At 40.7% G+C, this 14505-nt stretch overlaps 1 protein-coding gene across 3 annotated transcripts in view; it reads left to right on the forward strand.

Moving 5' to 3' along the window:
• Positions 1–2335, forward strand: part of B3GLCT (beta 3-glucosyltransferase) — a 43650-nt gene extending 41315 nt beyond the window's left edge. For 2 of the 3 annotated variants that reach the window (XM_054271873.1, XM_054271875.1), the window contains one exon: positions 664–2335. In XM_054271873.1, the coding sequence (XP_054127848.1) occupies positions 664–831 (168 nt within the window). In that variant the 3' untranslated portion in view covers positions 832–2335. The remainder of the gene's footprint in view (positions 1–663) is intronic. The other variant, XM_054271874.1, reaches the window with a different exon arrangement.
• Positions 2336–14505: the final 12170 nt, after the last annotated feature.

Below are 14505 nucleotides of genomic sequence, written 5' to 3' on the forward strand. Positions count from 1 at the left end.
CAGAGACCAGTACAGGTGGGAATTTTTCATGTAATGATGCACTCAGTGTCATTGAACTGCCAGAGAAAATGAAATATACTTGGAGCATCATGACAGCAGCTGCATCTTTTAGCTGTGTTGTAATTCTCTCTGGTTTGATATAGCCTGATAAAGAATAACAACACGGTTTTCTGGCACCACAGTGTTCCCATGTTTAGAACCTTTACCTATCATAAACTCTATATATTTTGGCTGCATATGGCCTTATTAGAATTCCACAATCACAGTGGCAGTGCTGACAACTCTCATTAGAAGAGGAAGAGAATATAGTTTAAAATAATTTTGTCATTATTGAGCCAAAACTGCATATTTAAAAAGATTTCATACCAGGTACACTGTTTATCACTTGACTTCTGAGATGGTGGCTATTTCATCCTGAGAAACAGGGCATATTTAGCGTCAGTGTACTTCATTCCTAGCATGATGACTGCAGTGTGAGTTGAGGATTTAATCTAATGGTGTGTCAGTTGATTTAACAGAATGATGTAAAAACCCCTTTTTACCATCTTGTTTATTTTGTCAGCGCCACATTGTTGTGTCACAGGGGCCATTGAGCAGTGATATCTTTTTAAAATTATTACTGATCATTAACACTGGTGCTTTTGCTTTATTCTTCTATCTTAGGCAAGGCCAATGGACTACCCAAAAGACTACCTTTCTCACCAAATTCCAGTATCATTTCACAAGCATTGGAATATTGATCCAGTGAAGGTGTATTTCACATGGCTGGCACCAAACACAGAAGAGTCAAGCAATGGGAAAAAAGTTGGATATAACAGAGAGGATTTATAAGCAGTAGAAGAATGTAAGTGTTGATTACTGTTCTACAGCTGGGAGACAGTCACTACTGTGATTTTTGTTTTGTTTTCACATTCATCTGTTCGTGACATAGGAAGACAGTGTTTTGTTCTTGTTGGTTGAATCCCTTCAGGACAATGGAAGAAGGCACTTAAATGACTTTTGCATTCTTTTTCTCCACTTGCTTTCTTTTTAGAATTATTTTGGGCTTTGTATACCAAGGAATTTGACTCACATTTAAGAATCTTGTACAACTTTACCTGTTCTTCTTTGGACTTGGTTCAGGCAGCATCAATTTACATTCTGTTCCTTTGCTTTCTCAAAAGCTGAATTTATGTATTTGGGAGCCTAATATTGAATAAGAGTTGAACATCTATTCAACATCATCTCTCACTGTCTTACAGAAAACAGTTCTCTAAAAGGTTCTGGAACGGTTTCTTCATAAATCATGGAGGACACTTCACTTTTTTTCTGCGACCAGGAGCTAGATGGTGTGAAGGTTGTGCTCCTTATGCTCATTTCTGTAGAAATACTGTCCTTTGCTGGAGAAACTGGACCAGGCATGAAACCACTGTTGTACCTTATAAGTTTATTGGCATTTGTGTGGAATGTCATGTACAAAATGGAAAAGAAGGTTAAGGACCGGGATCTCTTAGGGTGGCCACGGGAGGTCACTGTGGCTCTTTTAGAAACCCAAGTCACCATGCATCAATTTGGCAAACATAAAAGTGACTCTTAAGGATTTTTGCAGAACTAACATTTCAGTATTTCTGAAATGCACACATCATTATTTCTGATGTGTGCATTTCAATAGCATATGAATGCCAGCTTTAAAAATTTTGTAGTATCCCTAATTTATATCATCAAGATAAATAATTTTATGCATACAACATGTAAAGTGTGATTCATATTTAAAACATTCTTGAATTTTTTTTAGTAATTCAGTTTTGTAAAAATTTTTGTACAAAAACTGGCTTTAGTATGTTCTAAACTAATTTTTATACTGTAAAACTGCTTCTTTTAAAATGATAGTATATGGCACTTGTATGCTGTTATTTAACTTGGCTTGCTATATTGTAACCAAATACAGGGTCTTAAAGCCATACTGCTGAAGTAATTCGTGTTTTGGTTCCTTTTAGTAGGTTAAAAATTTTTTCCACTCCAAAGAAAAGCAATACTTGTTCTAAAGTCAAATTAGGGGAGCCACTGATTCCTGTCTCGGTAATCACTGAACTCGTATAAACATTTGTTTGTGAATGTGGCTTGTGGGTTTCTAAGCATTGAATAGCAAGCACATCTTCATAGTACATTCAAATTCCAATTAAGAAAGAGCAATCCATGTTATGTTTTTTTTTCTTCCCACTACCAGTGCCTTAAACAGTAGACATTTTACTGATACCTGGATTGTGTTCTCTGATACCGTTGGTGAATTGTTAATTATGTTTACTGTTTAGAACTGTGAAAAATGAAAGCTGAATAAAAGCATTCTTTAACCTTTTGTGCTTTCTGGCTCTTTGCAAACCAAGTACAGGATTCCTTAAGCGCCAGTGAAATAAGTTCATCACATTAATTGTAATTACTGTCAGTTTTATTAAAAGGCAGCATAATCTTTGGGGTTTTTTCATGTCCTGTCCTGACCTCCATATTAGGTCAGTTTTCAGCCTCTGTTCCATTTTGTGCAAATGGAAAATTCTGTTTCAATGAACACCTTATGATTGGGAGCCTTGATGCTGTTACAAAACATATTTCACTATCAAATTCTCCAAAGGTCTTGCAACTCAGTCCAGTCTGGTCCAACTTCCAACTGGTAACATTTAATATCTCCTTGGGCCCTGTGGAGGCAGACTAGATCAACAAAAGATTATTAGATTTGAGTCCTGGCTGTGTTGTACCTCTAGACTGCTTATTTAGATGTGGGAAGTCATTGACTCATTGATTGATTGCTGACTTGACTTTTATTTCTGGTTTGACAAATGCAGTAGTAGAAGTCCTGAAGTCCATCTTTTCCCTTGCTGTTAGCTCTGGGTTTTACTGCAAGGTTTCTGGAGGTGTTTGTAAGCATCATACTTCTGATTTTAGTCTCCATAGTTTTGAAGGCAATAAAGTCATAATTTGCTCAAGTATTTTTCTCCCAAAACTCTGACTTTTGAGACACTGCAGCAGCATGACACAAATGACCTTTTAGTTCACCACCTAAATCAGCTTTTTTTTCAAGCAAAGGATCACAAAGAGTTTATATAAACAAGACATGAAGCCTTCTATGTGAACTTGAGTTTTAGAATGGATGACTGTTACTAGCTGAAACCTAGGGATAAAACTGTGTGTTAATGAGCCTGAGCAGTACTAATGTTTCTAATGAAAATCAAGTGGATTATAAATGGTGTAGTGTTAAAGAAAATTAATGGAAGAGACATTCACAACTCACTTGGTAACAGGCAGATTTAAACAGGTCTGCAAAGTTGACTGGTTGACGTTTCCTTTTCTGGGACATTGCAAGGTTGTGGCATGAAAAAGAAAATCTGGGAATCATTACTGACTATTTGTTTTTAATGTTTATAGCATGAAATTTTTCCATTTATTAAGATCTTTCTTTTACAAAATTATTTTGATAATTTGCTTGGTTGGTTCATCTGCCAGGAGCCAAAAAAAGCCTTGTGCCTTCAATAGAGCAGATATGTAAATGAAGAATGATGAAGTATTTGAGGCCCACATTTGATTATGAGCAAGAAAGAGAGCTGTGAATCTATTTTGACTTCCCTGCATCTGCAGATGGCCCAGGAATGGAGAGACCCAAAAGGATCCGACCTTTCTCTCTTCCTCTGTGGCTTGGAAAATGGGCAGGAGTCTTGAGGCAGCTTGCAAGCTGGGTAACTTTGTGCAGGAACACTCTGCCCTGACACCAGCTCTGATGGCTGCTGGCTGGAGGAAGGAGTCCAAATTACCTTATTTTCAATTCTTTAATTTCTTATGGATTTTATTATCAGGGCTGGAACTAGAATGTCCCAGCTGGAGGCCTGAGACACCATTCAATGAAATTCCTAGAAGCTGAGATCAACACTGTGTAAGACTGACATAATTATTTACTGTGAGCACCTCCAGAGCCAACAGTCTCAGTACATTACCAAGAAACACGGAGAAGTAGTAAGAGATTTGCTTTCTGCAACACTGTAAAACTCTGAATGCTTTTGTGCATTGCACACCATGATAATAAATATATTTGAGTTTGCTTCAATGCAATTGCGTCTTCTTCTTGTTCATGTGAAACTAAAGGAAAAAATTAGAATTCTGAGCAAAGTGCTCCCTGAGAGTGTCACCTCATCACACATTGGCTGAAGAATCTAAGAGCACTTGACTCTGTTCCATTAGTGCTGCCTGGTGTAGCTCTGGCCCTGAGGTCCCAGCTCACATCAGCATGGTGGCTGCACCCTCTGTACCCCCCCTGTACACACGTCTACTGTGTCAGTACAGGGCAAATTCACCTCCCTGGTCACACTGAGGGCTTTTTCTTTAATTAATTGTTTCATTCAGCAAAGAAATCAATTTAATATTGATTTGTAGGCAACTAATTTATCTGTTTCAGTTTGTGATGCACAATGTGCATGTATAAAAAATAGCTTTTTAAATATACAGTCTCATACTGGTAGCCACTGTGTAACTACTTGATTTAAATTCTATCCTGAGAAGAAAAGTCCTCATGCTTTTCAGATCTCAGCCTGTTGTTTACAGGAGGAGACCTGTGGGACTAGAGGAAGTAGAGAAAGGTGAACAATGTGTTTTTATCTACCTGCTTTTGCAGATTCCCTTGACTTGTTTATTTGTGCCCTTGTCAGGCAGGAGGCAGAAGTACCTCCACTGAAATCAGTTAATGAAATTTCTTCTGCTAGGACCTGCATTTGCATGGCAAGAATGAAGCAGCTTTGGTGGAGTGTGTGCGTGCACTGGTTAGTTCTGAACACAAGGGGAAAAGAGACAGTAGAAATAATTTATTTAAAGATGAAAAGGTAAGTAAGCATTATGCAAATGCATACAGAGGCCTAAAGGACTCACTGTCAAAGAAAGGAAGAACTGGTTTGGAAAACAGGCTATGGAGAGGAGTGATAGGAAATTACATCAATGGAGTTTAATGAAACATTCTTTATGGAAAATCTATAGGCATGCTGCTTTTATAAGCCAAAAATAACAATGCTCAGCTATTCCTGTGAGAAATAAAATTTTAAAGCAATGCTTTTGTAAGTCTGAAGGCTTAAGAACCTGACTGTTAAACAGAACAACTCCAAAAAAGTTGAAAGCACTAGGCTGTTAATATTTTACAGACTCAACTTACAAAAAAACCCCCAGTGTAAGCAGATTGTTAATTAATAAGAAGCCATTAAAGAAAATTATCTGGGAAGATTATTGTGCATTATCAACTGATTTGTGCCCACTTCTCATTTATGTATTTCTGGCTGGGACATCCTCCGGATGAAGGTCTAATCAGACAGTTGATAATGTACCCCATCAAGGCCCTCATAGCAGGAGCTCACATGTTGCCCTGGTTCTACAGGCACTGCGCCCCATCTTCACAGGGCTGTGTGACACTGTGTGACACCTGCTCCCCAAAAGCCTGGGAGAATAGCAAGAAATACAGCACATATTCCTCAGGAAGGAGGGAAACTGTAGGACTGAAGACTTGTGAGTTCCTCAGTTGTCTTATGGAGAGCTCTCACTGGTGCTCCTTCAAAGTAGCCATTCCCTGCTAGCAAGGCAGCAGAAATCATGTGGAGTACAACCCTCACTAAAGACAAATATGCAGTAATAGCCTGGAGCAGGTCAAGCTTCTTTGTAGCTCTGGAGGCATTGGTACCTTTAAGGATAGTCAGTCACAAGTGCTGATGGGTGATGTTGGCTAATTCACCAGCCTTTTTTTCCAGAGACTTCTTAAGACTTCTTATGTTGCTAAGATTCTGTTTGCAAGCTCCTTGAGGGAGCCCTTTACACAGAAGAGCAAGGTGCTCCAGGTGCAGTGCTTTGATGCAGCCTATGCTGTGGCTCATGGCCTCATTCTGCCCAGTCATGAAGCTCTGTTGAAAAGTTCTCAGTATTTCTCTTGTCCTGACAAACCAAGTTATTAATTGGTTGTTCCTCTTTCTGTTGCTGTTTCTTCAGGCTAGAATTTTCCTGTGGATGGGTTTTATGTTAACTAAAACATCTGATCCTACAAATGCAAGTTCTGGAATGACTTTACACTTAATAAACAGTGAACAATTTTAATAGTGAAACAGTGAACAGTGAAACATTTTTAACAAAATAAAATGTGGGTAATCATCTATAGTTACCAGGTTATTATATTAGTGTGAAAAACTCTGTCAAGTGCCGTTTGAATGTCGGAAAAAGGTCCAATTTTGTTTCATAAGAGCTGGCTTACCTCTACCATGGTTTGCCCCTTGTTCAGTTAAGTGATATGATTTTGATATGATTAAAATGTAAACAATCCTTGCTTTAGAAGCTCATATTTGTCCTGCCACCATTGTCCAAACCCTGCTCTTGGGCACTTGGTGCTTGAAAGCTGAAGGCATGTTTCTTTCTTGTCTACAATTTTCTCTTGTGCTCTGTACATCTGCAAAATCTGTGTAACACTGGACCTGTGAACTGAGCCATATCACTTTTCCTGGCTTGAGAAAAGGAAGATGGAGCCCAGCTCTGGCTAGGCTGAAATGCCTGCTCCAGGTGAGTATTTAATTGGCTCTCATCAGCATTAATCACAGTCAGGCCCTGAGAGGACTGGTGTCAGTGCTGCACCAGCTTCTTCTGGGTGAGCAGATCCCTCGTCCTTCATGTCCCTCAGGCAGGGCCTCTCAGAGCTGTTTCTCAACAGGAACAGCACATTTGCAACACAGAAACTCAGAACTGCAAAACAGCCCAGGCTCCTCTGGAGGTCACCTGGTCCAGCTCCCTGCTCAAGCAGGAACACGTCCAGCTGACAGCTCTGGACATGTCCAGGTGGCTTTTGAGTACCACCAAGGATGCAGACCCCACCACTTCTCTAGGCAAACTGTGGCAGTGTTTGACCATCCTCCCAGCATAGAAGGATTTCCATATGTTCACTTGAAATTCCCTGTATTTCAGTTTGTTCCCACTGCCTCTTGTCCTGTCATTGGGCTCCACTTGGATGACTTCAGCTCAGTCTAATCTACACCTTCTCATCCTGTACTTACTGATAAGATCCTACCTGAGCCTCTGCCTCTGAGAAGTCTCTGAAGCTGCCTAAGTGGGGTACAGATTCAATTTGGTTTTGTTTATCTGACAGCTTCTCTTTAACATGGCAAGGTGACTCCAGGCACTTTCCACCAGAGCCTGTTTACAGGTTTTTAATAACTGTCACGGTGCCCGGCGTTTGCTGCGTGGTGAGAAGCTGCTGGGAATAATTAGCACTGAGGGGAAAATGTCAAAGAGATTCAAATGTAACATTTATACAAAATGCTGCTGCTTTTTAAAATTCCGATCAGCAGCAGCACAAAGCCTCTGTGATTCCCTGTACCCTGAGGTTCATGCCACCCACACAGCTATGCAAAGCAAGTTCCCCACTCAGAGTCCCATTTCTTTTCCCTGCAGGAATGGTGCCAGCAGTGCTGTGAGCTGCAGAGACCCGTGAGCTCCTCAGTGCCCCAGCACCCTGCACGTGGCACCTTTCTGCCAGCCCTGTTATCCATGGATCATGGCCCTGTAGGAAGTTGCCCAATCTGTCTGCATCACTTACATCACTGCTCAGGCCTTCTCTCCTGTTGCTTCCCTTCCCTGCTTGGTTTTGCCTCCAGCCACCTGTCACTGTGCCAAGCTTTCCCGTTCTGCACATCAACCCCCCAGTACCAGCCATGAGTTATGTGACATGTTCCTCCTGCGGCCCTCATCCCACTAAAAATCAGTGGCAGTTACTGTAATCTGCAGGTTTTGAATGGTTTGTGTGGGAAGGAGAGTCAGTTTTCCATTAACCCTTTGCCCCCTTGCAGGGTTCATTACCAGTATCCAGCATAAGGTGTTACTGCATGCTCCCTAAGGATTGTACTGCTTCTGCTGAAGGTGCTGGGGAAGAGATTTCCTCCAAAACCCACTTGCTCTGTGCCTTCCTTCATACTCCAGTGTGGAAGTGCCCTCATCTTGCCAGCACAAATGTGACCTGCTCTTAAAAGTGCATGCTTTGTTGTGTTGGTATTTGGGGAGCCAGATTGAGACACCTCCTGCCAGAGCTTCTCTCCCAGTGCGAAGAATGGAGGAAAAAGTGTTTGCTGCTGAGGCTGAGCAGAGGGTTTAAAACATTTGAGGGATTGGTGCTGGCATTTATTTCCCTAAATGTTCACATGGAATTGCTTCCATGGTGAGAAAAAAATTAATACATTTCTCCAGAGATGCCCCAGTAGGACTGAAGTGCCAGTTTATATCTTCAAAGCAGGTTTATATCTTCAGGAGCAGACATTTAGCTCCACAGCAGCCCCACCATAGAGTGCAGAGCAATATAACTACTTTTATTCAGCTCTTGAGGATCTGACCTATGGGTGGTAACTTGGAAATATAAGGTGTTTGAATTGGTAAGATACAAATACTGTTTTCTGTAACATCCCCAGGCCTATAAAATGGTTTTTTTCCCCCATGAAGTCCTTCTGATTAATGAAAAAACAATTATTATTGCAGATTTCCAGATAATCATGATTTATTCTTCTCCCATCCACAAATTAAAAAAAAATAAAAATTTGCAGCAATCTCTTTGGACTGTTTGCCTAAAGAAAATTTATAGGTATATGTTCTACAGTATATATGTACATTTATAGGACCTCTTTTAAAGACCCGTGATTCTGTTAAACCTCAGTGTTAATAGCTCCAAGGAACTGATTTTATGCAGTCACCACCATTAAAATCCTGTGTTTACATTTCATTATCCCTGGGCTAGGAAATAATGGCACAATTCAAGGGAGCATATATATACAGGTAATGATTTTTACTGTCCTGTGTAATTTTCTCAGGTGCTCCTCATGCCTTGGTTGGCCAAATCTTTTCTGAAATGCCATTTCACCTGTGCTGAAATGGAGCTGGAGTGCCCATCTCTTAAGTTTTAAGCAGAAGCACTCCATGCTCCCTGTAGCCACTGGACTTCTGGGCAGGTTGCTGTTGCAGATGTTTCATTTTAGGTGGAGTACATACACACCCAGAGAAGCAGTCCACAGATCTCAGGCCTTGCCCTGCAGTGGCTGAGTGGCTGCCAGATCTGTTGAGACAAAGAAAGGTAAGGGGTCCCTGTTCAGGTGACAAGGCCGCAGTTACCTATCTTTATACTGAGAAATGTTTAGTAAAGTTGTATTTGTATCACTGTGGAGGCAGAGCACCTCTCTGCAGTTGAGGGCAATTTAACACCTCCCAGTAATTGTGAGCCAGAAATAAAAAAAATACATGTGGTGTACGCTAGTGAATATTGGGCTTTTACCTCTCAGGCACTGTGAGGAATGTAGCAAGGCTTCCTTAATTCTGTATTTTAAGAATTTAATTTAAAATGCAGTCTTTCTAATTTATCTCATGCACTGACTATTGTACAGATGGAAATATCCCACATTAGACAAAAAACAAATCATGTTTGAGTTTACCAAATCATCCCTTTGGTCAAAGGGATGAAATTAGTTATTCAAGAAGTGCATATCCAAATGTTACAGATATAAGAGCTCCCTTCCTTCTGAAATTACCAAATACAATTAAAAGTGTATAAAGGAGGAGACAAGTAGCTTCAAATAGCTTTGGGAACTTTTAATTGTTTTCAAAGTATGTTCAAAGCCAGTATAAGACTTCCTTGTTTAACCCTCATGCCTCTGACATCTGTGTGCCACCACTCTGCCCAGGCAGCACCAGCCACAGCTCATCTAAAAACCTGGTCTGATTACAAATGAAACTAGGGCAAAGCCTTACATTTAAATCACTTGCTAGAAAAGATTATTGTATAGAAAATTATGAGAGTTTGTTTTTCCTAGCAGCAGGAAACAGGAATTTTCAACAATAGGCTGTTGAATAACAAACATCATCTTTCCTGGTCAAGTGGTTCAATTTTATTTATTAATAAGGGGGATTAAAAAAAAGGAGATTTACTCACAGGTTGAAAAACATTACAATCTTTCCTTTCTCTAGTTATTTCTCAGGGGTTGTGGATCGGCCCTGTCAGACAGGCAAAGGGAAATGCTCTGTTAAAGCAACAGAGGCAGATTAACCTGGTGGGGTTTCTTCACAGACGTACTGCAGAGCTCCACACACTTCATCAGTCCTGCAGGGATAATTACAAGTCTGTCAGTTCCTCCTGAAACACTTTAAACTTTCACACCACTCAGCTCTGAGAGTCAGTATTGCTTAACAAATCCCAAGGCCTGTAAGACTCTTAGAAACTTCATGCAGTCTTAAATTTTACCTGCTCTTTTCTATTTCTTCCTTTCTTTTGCTCTGTTTTCTCCCTCTGGTCTCCAGCTTGTTTGGGTTTTTTTTTCTTTTGCCTCATGAACCTGCCACTCAAACAGATTTGGTAGGGAGGCTGAGGGCACTTTAGCCACCCACCCCAGCCCAACTAGTCTGGTGTACCCTTGACATGGACACAGCCATCTTGTTTAAACCAAGGCTGCCTGTGAAGTAGAAAATGCCCAGAGCACCTCAGATTTATTGTCCTGCTTGCCATTTTTGCCAGTCTGCGCCCTTACATACAAGCAAATTTTACTACATTTGGTTCCCACAGAGGAGACAGATTTGCCATTGGTTGACAGTCAATGCAGAGAAGCACCCCAGGACTATTGTGTGTAAGTGCTCCCATCGGTGCCTGCTGCAAGGAATCCTCTGATAAAACAAAATGTGGTCTTTTCCAGCTTGCCAGTGCTCAGCCACCTTGGGCCCTTGGCAGCATCTTTGTCAATCTGCCTCCTGTATTTTGAATAACCCACCCCATATCTGAGGTTAAGGTGCCTATATGTAAATGCTGAATGTAATTAGGAGATTTTGTCCAAGCATTACCATGAAGAAAGAATTATCAACTCATGGTGGACACACTCAAAGCTGAAGAGCTTTACAGGAGGAGGCAGAACTCAGTGCTATACAAACCCAGAAAAAGAGGGAGTTTTGCAGGCTTTTAAAGACCAATACATAGTTTCTATTTTTTCTTTAATTAATTCCTCTGTACCCAGTACCTGTGAACACTGCAGTGGTATAATTTCCCTTCAGAACTGGAAGGAAAATTCTCCATGGCCAGTGTGATTCCTTTCAACATACTTTTCCCAGGAAATGAGGCTGTTTTTCTTTCTGCTATGACTGAGTCTCCAGCTAAGTGCACCGAGCGCCTGTCTTCGTTCAGGAGCACCAAAAAGGACTACACAGCCCCCTGGTCATCCTGCTCAGGCTTGAGCCTGCATCAGCCTGGCTTGTCCCGGTACCACAGCAGCAGCTTTGGGTACTCAAAGGCACAGGAAATTCCTGTCTTCAGCTGCCTTCTCCCTGTGGATATCACTGTATTTAGACATAGGCTAAATAGGCTTTAAGGCTGAAAGGACCTAGTTACAGTCTGATCCATTGTGCTGCAGAATGAGAGCCCAATGTCTGGCTGGAGGCTGGGCTGCACAGTCTGGGGAAGGGTGGGGTGGGTGAGGTGGGACCTCGCTGGAAGGAGACACGGCAGAGTCCTTGGGAAGGGGTGAATGGCACACATGGGCTCTGTGGGGCTGTGTGGTCGTGGAAAGCAGGGAACAGAAAGGAAATGTGCATTAGGGGCAGGAGGAGCTCTAACATCATTTGCAGTGAAAAGGAAAGGAGATGCAGCCAAATTGTGTGAGATCAGCTTCTCTGTGGCTATATAGCCCTCTTAAGGGCTAACTAGCAAAAAGAAAACAAAAACCAAAAACAAAAAAGGAACAGCAGAGGGACCAATTTGTTGAATTTTTAAAAAGTAAAACCAGTTCTCTTCATGTCTTGGAGTGCATGGCTTTCCTTGACATTTATAAACCAAAATGTTACTTTATAGATAAATATGGTTTCTTTACTCTAAATCATGCTTGAATAATATAAAAATTTTACATAAGCTCAAGTGTTCAAGGACTGATGTACAACTGACTCAGTTGTATTTCATCATGTCCACTGAAATCCCTTTTTTGTGATGATTTAGTTTTGACTCTCAGCAAAATTTCATTCAAAACCAGGCCCTGATATTGGTCTGTCATTGGCCAATGTTTCTAAATGTGGTCACACATAAAAATTTCTGCTTCTTTCCACTTTCAGATTTCCAGATTTCCAGTGTCTATATCCTTCTTGTTTTGGCTCATCCCATGAAATATCTTCTCAGCTGATTTTCAAGGCCTGTATCAAATTTTCCTGCATGTGCCTATTGCTCAGGGGTATTTAATCTCCTTCTTCCAGAGCACTGCTCCGTGCTGCACTCCTGGCAAAGGTGATGAAAATCCACAGAGACTGAGAAAATGTGAATCACATAAGTTTTGGGGGTTTTTTGCAAAACCCTGCATGACCTCAGGCAAGTTACTTTGTCTGGTGAGACGGGATAGCTGTAGATGTCAATTGGTACTACAGTTTCATGTCTGTAAGTCCATGGGAAGTCCTGGATTGCAGTACCTCTGAAAGTAAAGCCACAGACACCTAAATCTAGACACATAAAACCAAATAACCTTCAGTGAAATGTGGGTCTGTGTTTTATTTTTACCTTATAATTCTGGACTGTGGAATTATCTGTAGCTTCAGAAAACTATACATTTGGTTGCATTAAATCTTATTTCTACATGATAGATGAGTCCTCAGGACTTGTTTGGTACACCTATACATTTGTCTATGTATACATGAGCGAGGTAATTGCACAACTCCTGCAGAAAAAGCTTGTTGATAACCCTTTTTGAATTAAACCCCCAGAGAGACACTTTCTATCACAGACTACTTTTGGCTGACAAATGTATTTTAAATACTGCTCTCTGTATCATCTCTGACAGCCCTTCTTAGCTAGTAAATTTGTGTATTTGGGAATCAAGACAAACTGAATGTACATAAATGAAAACCTCTGTGATATAAACAGTGTCAGTCACCAAGCCATAAAGCTTAATATATTGTAACCCATTAGTGGTAATTCTGGCTATATCTGGCACTTGGAAAGGACTAGGTCAAAATATTTTACAAGACTAAGGAAAGTCAAATCTGCCCTCAAGATTCAAAGCTGAGGTGAATTGTTTGCCTTCAAAGCCAAGGAAAAAAGGAAGATGTGTGTGAGGCAGTGCTGCCCATGGTCTGGTCTCACACCATTCATGTGAGGCTGTTTGCCATGGCCAGCACCCTGACTGCCTCACGGCCTGTGGCAACTAAAATCAGGCTCTCAGGATGATTTCCTTTGAGGAGGGGCTGGAGAGGGATCCACCACAAATGTAACAAGCTCAAATCCACCCCTGGGGCTCAGATTTGGGTTCAAAGGGAAGGGTACTGTCTGTTCAGTCCATCTTTTAGAGGCCATGCAAGCTAAGCCTCTGCCTAAATGGACATTTCTGTGAATGTTGTACTCGTATAGCCACCTTCTGCCCTCACTGGGGTAATGGGAATGGGTCAGAACCCCTCAAGGAAGCCCTCTTGAGACCTCCTTTGTGCCTATGGGTGTCTTTGCAAGTGGATTAGTAAAATCTTGGAATTGTTTTGAAACAAGCCTTTTATCAAGTAACAGAGAGCAGTGTACCTCTGGCCTGGTAGCTTTGGAGTTCTTTTTTTTTTCTCTGAATGCTGTCCAATCTCAGTGTTATGCAGTCCCTCTTATGCTTTATGGGAAGAAACTGGATCTCACAACAGTTCCTCAGGTTTCTTGCAAGTTTCAAGGAAAACAAGGGAGTTTTGGTGATTTTCACTGAAAATTTTCACCCAGCTCTACAGAGTCCTGCAAGGTTAAATCCTTGTATAAGGTTCTGCTGGAAACTAAGTGATGCATTAGCAGCTCACTGCTCCCAGTCATTTTTGTCCATTTATCTTGTCCTAAGGGGGAAGATGATGCTTCATCAAAGGAAGCAACAGAGTTGCTATTCTTATATAAATATAAAATTAATAATTTGAAAATAGGCATGCATTTACTTATGTTTCTGTTTTTGAAAAGCATTTCCTACCTTATGAAGATTTTGAAAAACTAATTTTCTTATTATACTTTTTTAAAATTCAGAATTAGAGTTGACTAGTATACTTTAATTACAAAGGCATTTTAAAGAAAAATAATTGTTAGGAAACCCCCAGTGTTTTCCTGGGGAATATTTCTTTTTCCTTACAGATTTGAAGCAAGTCACAATATTCTGTGAACTGCTGTGAATTGTCTGGACTTAGCAGCATTCAGGGAGTCCTGACTTCTCTTCTTTTCTTTTCTTTTCTTTTCTTTTCTTTTCTTTTCTTTTCTTTTCTTTTCTTTTCTTTTCTTTTCTTTTCTTTTCTTTTCTTTTCTTCTCTTCTCTTCTCTTCTCTTCTCTTCTCTTCTCTTCTCTTCTCTTCTCTTCTCCTTTTTTCCCTCTTTCTTTTCTTTCCCTTTTTTTTCTCATGGGTTTATAGAAAATGGTTATCCCATTGAGTGTGTTTGGAGGTCACAGCACCCTGAATTTGTTCCATCCTTTTGCTCATAAAGATCAATAATGCAATCACCAACTCTGAGCTGCAAATTATCAAATG

Source organism: Melozone crissalis, unplaced genomic scaffold (assembly GCF_028551555.1).
Source record: "Melozone crissalis strain CALT ecotype California unplaced genomic scaffold, PUWL_Pcris_2 ptg000013l_1, whole genome shotgun sequence".
Taxonomy (NCBI): Eukaryota; Metazoa; Chordata; class Aves; order Passeriformes; family Passerellidae; genus Melozone; species Melozone crissalis.